Here is a 12,078-nt window from a genome sequence, read left to right as displayed (position 1 = left end):
TACAGGAGCATACTGCTAAATCACAGTAATATACAGGCTTAACTGTGAGATCACAGTACACAGCTGTCATTTAACAACAATTTACTGTAAAAATAACAGTAATTTACTTCAAAAGTAATGCACCTTGTAGCCAGTAATTTACTGTAAATTCATTCACTGATTCATTTCCTTATCCTCTTATGGGTCGCAGGGGGAGCCTGGAGTCTATCCCAGCTGACACTGGGTGAGAGGCAGGGTTCAACCTGGACAGGTCACCAGACTATCACAGGGCTGACACATAGAGACAGACAACCATTCACACTCACATTCACACCTACGGACAATTTAGAGTCACCAATTAACCTGCATGTCTTTGGACTGTGGGAGGAAGCTGGAGCACCTGGAGGAAACCCACGCTGACACGGAGAGAACATGCAAACTCCACACAGAGGGGCTCCCCCACCCAGGGTTCGGACCAGGAACCGTCTGAGGCAACAATGCTAACCACTGAAATTTACAGTGTACTATAGGGAAACTATCTTGTTCTTTGTGAGTGCAAAAGCTCGATGTTCAGCTGTAGAAGGTTTTCAAACACTAAAAAGGTGAACGAGGATATTCTCTCTATTGGTTTATTCATCACAACATGAACAAACCAAAGTACAGTGCTGTTCACTGGCAAAGCAAGAGAAGAAGGGGAGGTGGGAACTGAACAAACCAGGAGAGAGAAAGTCAAAGAGGACAAGGTGCAAGATGAAAAGAGCAGCAGCAAGAGTGACTCCTGACAAAACAACAAATAATCTACACAGCTCCTGGGGACACTCTCAGGCAAACTCACAAAAGGAATGTGCGGATTTTGTGGCCACTAAACCTGCACGAGAAAGAAACCACTTAACTCTCAAAGCACCTGCAGAGGATGAAAGACATCTACTACTGCCAAGAAGAGGGGCCATGGCCCTCCTTATTAAAGTACAGTCCCCCTCCACAAAAAACTGTAAGTAGAGGCTGACATTACTGTTTTAGGCTAGCACAAAGATATTGCTATCTTGAGAGAGTAGACAACCTAAAGCTTTAATTAGTACCGAGCATGTTGGCATAGCTTGGCTCAATAGTGCTCCGAAGTTTGGCTAAATTTTGGCGATGGAAAAACTGGCATGGCGATCTTCAAAGAGGCCCCTTGAACTCTCATGTGAAGTTCTCTGAACGAAAAAGGGTTCTAAGGGTACTTGTACCGTACTCTACTGGTATTAGTCTACGCACATCGGACAATTAGTAATATCAACTGTAAAATAAGGAATCAAAGTATATCAGTTTGCAATTCTTTGGTGTGACAATCACAATTTTCGGTGGCCCTATATGGCCACCCCTATGAAAGATTCCCAGGGGCGCCACTGCTGCCAAGCAAATAGCGTCTCTGTATTCCTGTGCTACTTGCATGTGTTAGAATTAGGTTATACAGGTGAAGTGAATAACTTTGATTAGTTTGTTCCAATGTATTGTTCTGCTGGGAAACCTTTGGTTCTGGCATTCATGTGGACACCACCTGACATGTTCCACCCACTCAAACACCGTTGTACACCAAGCACCCCCCCTCATGGCAACAGTACTCCCCAGTGGCAGTGGCCCTGCATGCCACACTACAAAAACTGTTTAGGCCTGTGGAGCGTGACAAAAAGCTCAAGGTGTCGACCTGGCTTCTAAATTTCCCAGGTCCCAATCTGCTCAAGGATTCTTGTGATGTGCCGGTACCCCAGATGTACCCCCAATCCAAATTTGGGCCATCTTGGATCGGACTTGGCTCTGACCTGTCGAGGCATGGACACAGGATCCCTGGGAGTGTCCTGCGTTGGCGGCAGATCCATTTAGTCCAGTGGGTTGTGACGAAGGGTTAATGGCACATGCCACAGATGCTCATTCAGATTAGGATCTGGGGAATTTGGCCAGGTTGAAAATTTGAGTTCTTTGTCACATTCCTTTGGCCATTCCTGAGCGATGTTTGCAGTGTGGCATGCTGCATTATCCTGCTGGGGGCCACTGCCATTGAGGAGTACTGTTGCCATGAGGGGGGGTACTTGGTCTGCAATGGTGTTTAAGTGGGTGGAACATGTCAGGTGGTATCCACATGACTGCCAGAACCAAAGGTTTCCCAGCAGAACAATGCATTGGAACAAAATAATCAAAGTTATTCACTTCACCTGTCAGTGGTTTGAATGCCTGAAGTTTTGAGGAATGCTTCTGCACAGTGTCGGTCACAACTTGTGGCTCGCGGCCTGAAAATGTGAAGGGGGTTTTATTTCACCAAACTACTCTGTGAATTCACCTGTCTGTGTGCATGAACAGTGTGTGTGAGAGAGCCTGAGTGAGATTATAATAGATGATAAAGTGTGTGTTGTCTGAATACAAAGTAATGAGTATGATTAGTCAAGATTGTGCAAGCACATGAGAGTGTGGTGTGTGAGATAAATTGGTGGAAACTGAGATGTAATTTTGTGGGAATTCATTAAAGTGTCAACTGTATGTGTATGTTTGCAGGAATGTGTGTGTGTGTGTGTGTGTGTGTGTGTAGGAGAGAGAAATGAAGAAAGATATAAGTGTGTGTTCAAGCCTGGAGCAGTAATTCCGAGACGACAGGTCTCATTAAGGCAACAATGAGAGCTGGGTGCTGGGTATGCAGAGGTTGGCATGGTGAAAGACATAACTCAGCTTCATAGCTCATACCGTGTGTGTGTGTGTGTGTGTGTGTGTGTGTGTCACTGTGTGGAGTACCAGCAGACACCAAGCTAGTGACAGCTACAGCTCTGCATGCAGCTAACAAGCTTCGCCTCACCACAAGCCATTTATCAGGGTGGGTTTTACGACCACAGATTGAAGGCCAGTTGTTGGACTGTAGTGACGTTTTTATTGAGAGAGGAAATCTAATAAAAAAAAGAAATATCATTATTTTTACTGTAACGATCCTCAGTGATTGATGGTTTAACTGAATTTCTAAAATGTCAGCCTCTTTTCTAAACAAACCATTTACCAAATTTAGAGAAGAATCAAACAATCATGTGAGAACTGTGCACAGTACGTACACAAATATCACATGGAAACAGTACAAAGCCATACTGGACATACAGGTAGCACATTGCTACACATGTTCACACCAAGCGGCAACCATCAGGGATGAAAAATGAAGTCAGCGTGGAAATGCCTAAAACTGTAGTTCCTCTAATGGCCACTTGAGGCTGGAAACAGAAGCGAGTCAATCTCTCTGTGTCTCGTTATGCTTCCTCTCACCAGAGTATTTAGTGTGTGTCTTGTTTTCTCTCGGTGCCAGTTCATCTAAGCTCTTTGTGTGTGCCTTGTGTTCCAGCCTTTTGTTTTCTAGTGTCCTTTTTGTTTTTTTGGATTTAGCCTGTTGATTGACTCTGACTCAGTCTCATCCCTGTTGGATTTGTTTGCCTTCACTGATTGTCCTTCTGTGTACCAAACCTACCTTTTGACCAGTAATGACTGTGTTATTTTACCCGAGCTGTCTCCAGAGTCGCGCATTTAAGTCCACTCTCACCTGTTCACCAGTTGTTACAGTACCAGGTAATCGAGAAATGGACACAACTTGTATGCATGATGAAAGAAGCTTACTAACGTTAGCTTAAAGGAAATGGCCACTTTAGAATGAAAATACAGACAGTACTTACTGACCCTCATGCCGACAAGAAGACCGGTGTAGTTTTTTAATCCACGAAACTCGTTTGGGGTATCAGAGATATCACACTAGACTCGAGAACTAGCATCACCACTAGCCATCAGCTAGGGGCAGGCTAACTGACCACGGTGAGGAATGATGCTGTAAAAGTAGAGTAAATTACATCTTTTCAAGTCAATTTTGCATGCCGCAGCTTCAGGGCACTTGGATTACGAAGGACGAGCCATTCTGATGTTTTTGAAATGCATTAACGGAGTTTTATTACATTTTCAAAATGTGGGTTCCATGCACTTCAAGTGTAGCTGTTATTCCGGCTAGCGGTTATCCTCTGATACCCTGAACGAGTTTTGTGGATTAAAAAACTGCACTGGACTTCTTGTCGGCAAGAGGGTCAATAAGTACTGTCTGTATTTTCATTCTAAAGTGGCCATTTCCTTTTAGTAGCCAACAACCCAGTTTTATACACCCAAAGGACTTCTGTGAAAATGAACTGCCTGGAGACCAGACCAGACGCTTATCTGTCAAAATGTGGAGCCATACCAGGCTTATAAAAGGGACTGGCTGTTTAAATGGGACAAGGTTTTATTTGAAGTTTTAACGGTATATGTTTTTGGTACAGTGTAAAACAAAAACTCTCTTTTGGCTGTGTGTTGTCCTTGATCATGTCTGGAAAAAAAAAAAAAAACACTGTCCGACCAGTCCATATATAAATAAAAGCATTAGATGTGCAACAGAAAGAATCACTGCTCATTTATTATCTTTGTTTTGTTCAGAATTTTTTTTTTAATTTTTCTTCTTTTGTAGACTTATAACACCAGATACAGTGGTGGAAAAAAGTTTTCGGACACCCTTAAAATTTTACACAATCTCAAATATTATCATGAAATATTTGTGGAAAAATCTTTTTTGTGTTTCAAAAGGTGTGGCTGCATTAGACAGATACAAACAAATACAAATTATATTTTTTTTGTTTATTGTTTACAAGAAAAACTAACAAAACTAAATTCTTGACAGTTTCAATATGTCAGTTCTCAACACTGTTGGTATCAAAGTCAACAAATAACAGAGAATGTGTTCAAAACTGAACAAAAAATAAATAAACCATCACATCATCAAATTAATATTTAGTAGTCCTGCCATTGGCACGTAGTAGAGCTCTAATCCTGGCTGGCATGTTCCCCACGAGCCTTTCACACTGTTGAGGGGTAATCTTGTCCCATTCTTCTTGAATTACTGCTTTTAATTCTTCTAAATTCTTTGGTTTATGCTTTGAAACAGACCTTTTGATAATCCACCACAGATTTTCAATGGGGCTCATGTCCGGGGATTGAGCTGGCCACTCTAAGACCTGGATACTGTGCTCCTGCAGCCAAGTTCTACTGGCCTTGGATGTGTGGCAAGGGCCATTATCTTGTTGAAACATCCAGTTTTTACCTCGACGGAACAGTGCACGCGCAGAAGGGAGCATGTGGGTTTCGAGAATGGTACAATACTTGGTAGAGTTCAATGTGCCATCACGGACAGTGAGATGACCAACACCAGCAGCACTCGTGCATCCCCAAACCATGATACTGCCTCCACCATGCTTGACAGTAGGTACTGTACATGCTGGAGATAATGCTTCGCCTGGCCTTCTGCGTACCCTCACGTTAGTAGGAGGAAGATAAAGCTGGAAACTGGACTCATCTGAGCACAAAATCTTCTTCCAATTCCTGGCTGTCCAGTTCTTGTGTGCCTGGGCCCAACGACGCCGGGCTAACCTCTGTCTCTCATTGATCAGGGGCTTCTTGATAGCCTTGTAGGACCTTAAGCCATGATCTAAAAGTCGGCCACGTACAGTGCGGGTGGAACACTGGACACCAGTTTGGTTTGACCACTGCTGCTGAAGCTCCTGTGATGTCATTCGGTGGTTTTGCCTGCACATGCGGATCAGGATGCGGTCATTTCTTGCTGAAGAAACCCTTGGACGCCCAGATCTTGGTTTGTCTTCCAAGCTGTTGGTTCGTCTGTATTTCTGCAGAGTGTATCTAACTGCTGAAGGACTGCATCTGCACTTCCTGGCTATCTGGCGGCAGCTGTACCCTTCCTGGCTGAGAATCTTTATCTTCAGGCATGTTTCCGGCGTTAGGTTCCTTGTTTTAGCCATTTTTGTGTCTGAAGAACTTTCAAATGTGCTGGCTTTATGTAGACATGAAGCTTGACAACAAAAATTGTGTCTTTTAATAAAAAGAACGACCTTCATCACTGGTACCAAAATGACCCAATACTCAAAATTTCTTATGTATTTTTATGGAACCAATCAATTTTAAGTTTTTAATGGCTTTTTTAGGGTTTATTTAGTATTTTGGCTGTGACTGTACTAAAAGAAATTGCACTTGAAGACCTAAGAGTGATTCTTAATGCAATATTTCACAAATGCATGGGGTGTCCGAAAACTTTTTTCCACCACTGTATGATGGTGTTACGCTCTGGTTCTGTAACTTAGTTAAAAGCAAAGATGTCTTACCACTATTACTACCACTTAGCACTTTAATTCAAACTGTCCATCACTGTCACTTAGTACCAGTGGTGAAAACTAATGCCTTAAAATATATATTTTTATACAAATGAAAAATGGAGACTAGAAAATAATTAGTGAAGTGTATAAAATACTTTCATCTATGAATCTACATAGAGCAGAAACAGGAAGCAGAGATGAACCCAACTCATCTTTCAACAAGATCCTGCTCTAGTGCTACTGGATGTTATTCCTGAAAGCCTGAATGTGAGGGATAAGAAATACCTCTTTCATATATTATTTAGAGCAGCTTTAAAGTGTATAACCATCAGATGGCTGAAACCAGACCCTCTCACATACAATACATGGATCCAAAAAGTCTTAGAGCTCTATCAGATGGAACAACAAGCTCAGCTCACATCTCAGCTACATCAGCTGATCTCAAACAGCCCAGTCAACTGATGGAGCAGCTGATTGATCACATGATTCCTTTCTATGCAACCAATTGCTGAATCTCATTCAGGGTGCTCTATTTAAACTGTTCTTGCCTGCCTCATCTGCAAGCTGCTTTGCAACCTGCCTCCACCCCAGCTCTTCCTTTTCATGCTGTGTCTGATTTATCAATGTCATTTCTGTTTGTCACTGATGCTGCTCTGTTCTGTTCCTGTGGGGTCTTTGCTGCTGCTCTCTCTGCCTTAGGCTTTACATGTAGGCACATGGAAGGGCAGGGAGGTTTGCTCTCTATGGCTCAGGCTTTCCTCATTTGCACATGGAAGGGCAGGGAGGTTTGCTCTCTCTGCCTCAGGTTTTCCTCATTTGCACATGGAAGGGCAGACAGGTGTGCTCTCTCTGCCTTATGCTTTCCACGTAGGTGCGTGGAGGAGACTTTCTACATAGGCCCCAGGAAGGGCAGAGAGGCCCCAGAACAAAGCCATACCGCCAATTATAATACTGCAAATGGAAATAAGGTTTTCTTTGACTAAAATGTTCCAGACTGAACTACTATTTTTTCGTTCCTATTTCTTAATTTTATTTTTTTTCTCTAATCAATGGGTTTGGGTATACACACGTTGGAGTGGATGTCTGTGCTGTTTGTCGTCTTCTGTTTGTGTAATACTTGGTGTCGGGGAAGACAAACATTAAGTTGTATATGTGAAGATGATTAATGCTGTCAACTGATGTTAGAAAGCTCCACTATGAATGAAATGATCGTAACAGAGGTACCAGCATCAGTATTAATGTTGCCGTGTGGCAGTTTACCTGAAAAAGCTTCCATCCGGCCAGTATCCATCATGTGGGCAGGGCTGGTCTGGGAGCCCAGAGGATCTGAATAACCTGCCATGGAGCCTGTTAAGACAGAGGAGGGAAGAGAGGGAGTCATGTATCAACAGGAAGTGGAAGGGCAGGAGGGGAACATAAAGAGAAAGAGTAGGGAGGACGAGGTAGTTTGGGGAGAGAAATGAGAAAGAGGCAAAGATGGATGAAGTAGTAAAAGGAGAAAAAAAGGATGAGGGTATTAATTATTTACAGTGGGTGAGATGGAGGTAGACAACAAAGAGGACGGAAGCAAAAAGAGAAAAGATGTTGAAATCAAACTTTTCTACATTCAGCAAATACAAGCACAATATTGTTGTACGTAATAAATTATACATAACTGCCTATTGTTTCTTTAGCACACAAAAACTAAGCTATATGTTTCAATTAAATTCTTTATTTATCCCGAAGTCTGATGAGTCCACTTTTCAAATTGTTTTTGGAAATCATGGACCTTGTGTTGTCTGAGCTGAGGAGGAAGGGGACCATCCACATTGTTACCAGCTCGAAACAGAAGTTCGAAACCAGCATCTGTGATGGTTTGGAGGTGTGTTAGTGTCCATGGCATCATGGGTAACTTGCAATCTCTGCACATAAGGGTCAAGGCTGAAATCAACATTGAATGCCCGTGACCTCTGACCTCCCAGACACTGTATTAAAAACTGACTTGTTGTATAAAGGATTTTACCACACAGGAACTCAGGAACACTTTGGAAAACTGTTGTCAGTAAACACATTTTGTTGCTGCATCTACAAGTGCAAGTTCAGACTCTACCATGCAAAGTGAAAGCGATCTATCAACAACATCCAGAAACACCGTCAACTTTTCTGAGCCGGAGCTCGTCTGAGATGGACTGACACAAAGTGGTCTGACCAGTCCATCATGGACGTCGTGTCCTCTGGGCTAAAGCGGAAAAGGACCATCCAGATCCAGTGGAGGTGTGTTACCCATGATGCCATTGGCAACTCACATCTTTGAAGGCACCATGAATGCTAAAAGGTACACAAAGGTTTTGGAGCAACATATGCTGCCATCCAGACGATGTCTTTTTCAGGGACGTCCCCGCTCATTACAGCAAGAGTTGCATAGTCGTGTATCAAGCAAGAATGGGAAAAATTTTACTTTCAAAACTTCAGTTAGTGTCCTCAGGTCCCAAATTCTAACTGAGTGTTGTTAAAAGCACAGGTGAGTATATTTTTATCAAGAAAACAACCCCCCCAAAAAACAATAAAGTTTATCAATTTGAACATTAAATATTTTGTCTTTGTATTGTATTCAATTGAATATAAGTCACTATAGTTACATAGTGTCCCAACTTTTTTTGGAATTGGAATTATACAGTTCCTTATCTCCTTCCTAAACTTAAAATGGCGGGTGAAGACATCAAAACACCCTGAGCGACATTTAAAAAACTACTGTTGCACTATCATGGCATATTTCATTTCACTCTGAGGTGTCACTTTGCACTCGCCTTTCATACCTGATAAGAAGTCTGTAGCCGAGGCCTGCTGCTGGTCAAAAGAGTGTGGCCACACCTCTCCCTGCGGCTCTGGGCGCAACACGGATGTCTGTCCCCCCGCGGTCAGCTTACAACCTGCAGTGACAACATGGACCCCCGAACATCAGTTCCCCCTCCTCTCTGATGACGCGCTACTCTACAACTGCAATTTAATGGCACAAGGCAACTGAGAACACACTCCGCTGAGCACAAATCCACACACACTCAAATATCACTCACACGTAGACATTTAAAAAACATAAACACATGTATAGAGTGAACTCTGTCTCACCTGCCAAATTTCCTCCCAACAGCAGATATCCCAGTCCCATACAACTCAACATTCAGTGATGTTTGCTATGTGCTGCTCAGTGCCTCTGTCTCTGTCTGTCTCCACTGCAGCCTCAGCTGGCTCTGAGCTACTAACACTGTGAACCCCCAGACACACACACACACACAGGCAATCGCCACACAGGGAGACACACACACAGACACACAAACACAAGAATGCGATCACAGTCGGGGAGTCTGGGTTTGGCGTGACGTTTCACTGTCTGTCTGGTTCAGGTCCCAGGCCCCGCCAGCTAGCGCCTCCCCTCGCACTCCTCGACTTCCCAACAGCCCGCTCCCTCCCTCTCTGTACTCCAGTAGTCACCCTTCAACTTGCGGTCCAGTCTGCAACCAGAGGTGCTGACTGGACCGCAGAGGCCAGAACTGGCAGGTTTAATGTGGCTGTTTGGGAGTGAAAGGTAAAAATTGGACCAAGACGAGGAGGAAAACACAGCACGAGGGAAAAAGGGGGCGGAGGGTCAGAGAGGAAGATGACGGGTTGAGTGACAGGACTGAAAGGAAGAAGAGCAAAGCAGGAGAGAGGATTTACAGAGTGAGTAAGGGGAAAAGACAGGGATGGAGAAGGGAAATAAGCAAAGAAACAGGAAGGAAGTAACCGGGAGGGGGGGGGGGGGGGGTGGGGGGGAGGAGCAAAGGAGAGGAAGAGGCAGGCACCAATGGCAACCCTCTCCCAGCAGCGCTCACAGAGGGTGACAGTGAGGCGAACAGACAGGACGCCACCCAGAGTCACAAACGCTTCCACATATCAGACACACACAGGGGCACATGGTGGGGTGCGCTTTGTCTGTCTCGACAGGAAACACTCCGTCGGCAGGGTCACTGATTGATTCAAAAACACTGCTTGTCCTTATGCTCTCACATTTGTGCCTGTCTGTCTTGGAACAAACACATTCAGGGGAAACAGCAAGAGACGTGCAAGGTCACAGTCGACTCCCCACATGGCTGAGGTGGCCAAAACCAGTGCACCTCCAGTAAGAGCACCCAGCATCCTCTGCTCTTACTGGAGGTGAGAGCAGAGGACGCTGGGTGCTCTTACTGGAGGTGCACTGGCCAAACCCGAGCACCAGTAAGAGCACCCAGCGTCCTCTGCTCTCCTTGGTGAACACAGGCGGATGTTTCCCCTGCTGTGCTGCGCTGCTGTCCAAGGTGCTGAAATCAGACTAAGCAGCTTTCAGAGGGCAGTCAGGGGCACTGGTGTGAAAACCTCTAATATCACTCCCTGTTTGCATTTCCAACCCTTACTGAGCCCCTCTGGTTGACTCGGGTAGATCTCAGTCTTATCTAAAGCTGTGGCCAGAGGGTGGTTTTGTATCGGGGGAGGGAGGTTACACAAATACATAACCTCAGAGCTGGAAGCTGTCTGCTGAGGAGCCATCAGTCAAAGAAAACATCACTTGTGCAAAATTATCAGCCGTATTAGCAGACTGAATCGAAAAGTGTCAGAGTACATGCCTAATAATCTGTGACCAGCTGAGTTTACGTTTTCTTAAAATAAAACCAGTTGCAGAAAACCATTAAGTCTTCCCCTCAAGGTTTCCTTAAAATGTTCACGTATTTAAGGTTTTATTATCTTGGTCTTATACTTCAGGAATCCCTTAACACTTACCCTGCCAGAGAATTATTTTTAAGAAGACCCACAGAATAATTTGTTCTCTGAATTTGTAAACAGCATAAACATGAAATTAAAGACAAGACCTTCTTCTTTTAAACACAAAAACCATCTTATTCCATTTCATTTTTTATCAACATTTGAATTTGCGCATCTTCATACAAAAAAAATTCGCACAAAAAGCTGAGAAAAATGCATTTTTGTCAAAGAATGTTATTTTTAAGTGTAAAATCGATTTCACATTTTTTTGATTTTTCGCATTTCCTTACATCAGTTTGAAATGTATAAATAATAATAATAACAATAATAATAATATTCTGTTTCGTATAGTGGAACACGTTCGGCTGGCACATGAACAGTCACGGTGACTGAAATAATAGTAATAATAATGGAAATAGGACAAAAATAACCTGATGACATCACACACATCGTGAAAGACGACCAGGGATAATTGGTGTGACCATCGTGTAGTGTGTCATGTATGTTGGCCAAGTCACCGCACAATTTTATGACTTCACAATCATGTAATGTGACATAGTGACTGTTGGAACGGACAGAGGTGTCATGTAGTGTGAGCCCGGCATTATATGTGTCTACACCTTTCTTACATTTCTTCTTTTTATATTAATTCAACAAACTCCCAAATTCATCTTACTATATAATGACGAATACTCTGTCTGTGTGTCTGTTCCACGTTTTTCTCCTCACTGACTTGGTCAATCCATGTGAAATTTGGCACAGTGGTAGAGGGTCATGGGAGGATGCCAATGAAGCAATATTACATCAATTGGCCAAAGGGGGGCGCTATAGCAACCGATTGAAATGTCAAACTTTGAATGTGCATATCTCATGCCCCGTATGTCGTAGAGACATGAAACTTTGCACAGAGATGCCTCTCCTCATGAGGAACACATTTGCCTCAAGAACCCATAACTTCCGCTTATATAGATTTTCCGCCATTTTGAATTTTTTGAAAAACACTTCAAATGGATCTCTTCCTAGGAAGTTTGAGCGATCTGCATGAAACTGGGTGAACATAATCTAGGGACTAGGGCTGTCAACGAATATTCTAAATTCGGATTTAAATTCGAATTTGAAAAAAAAAATGGACCTTCGAATGTGAAAACTGATATTTGATTGTGAA

At 43.3% G+C, this 12,078-nt stretch overlaps 1 protein-coding gene across 15 annotated transcripts in view; it reads right to left on the bottom strand.

The window, feature by feature from the left end:
• The window catches only part of LOC117264706 (uncharacterized), a 170,532-nt gene that overhangs the window by 81,899 nt on the left and 76,555 nt on the right, over positions 1-12,078 (bottom strand). For 13 of the 15 annotated variants that reach the window (XM_033638896.2, XM_033638893.2, XM_033638894.2 and 10 more), the window contains 2 exons: positions 8,957-9,070; positions 7,422-7,508 (listed from right to left, as the gene is read on the bottom strand). In XM_033638896.2, coding sequence (XP_033494787.2) covers positions 7,422-7,508; positions 8,957-9,070 — 201 coding nt within the window. The remainder of the gene's footprint in view (positions 1-7,421; positions 7,509-8,956; positions 9,071-12,078) is intronic. The other 2 variants (XM_078162449.1, XM_078162460.1) reach the window with 1 other exon arrangement.

This window comes from Epinephelus lanceolatus, chromosome 20 (genome assembly GCF_041903045.1).
Source record: "Epinephelus lanceolatus isolate andai-2023 chromosome 20, ASM4190304v1, whole genome shotgun sequence".
In the NCBI taxonomy this organism is placed as follows: domain Eukaryota; kingdom Metazoa; phylum Chordata; class Actinopteri; order Perciformes; family Serranidae; genus Epinephelus; species Epinephelus lanceolatus.
The sequence above is the reverse complement of the archived record's forward strand: the minus strand, read 5'-3'. Positions and strand labels throughout refer to the sequence as shown.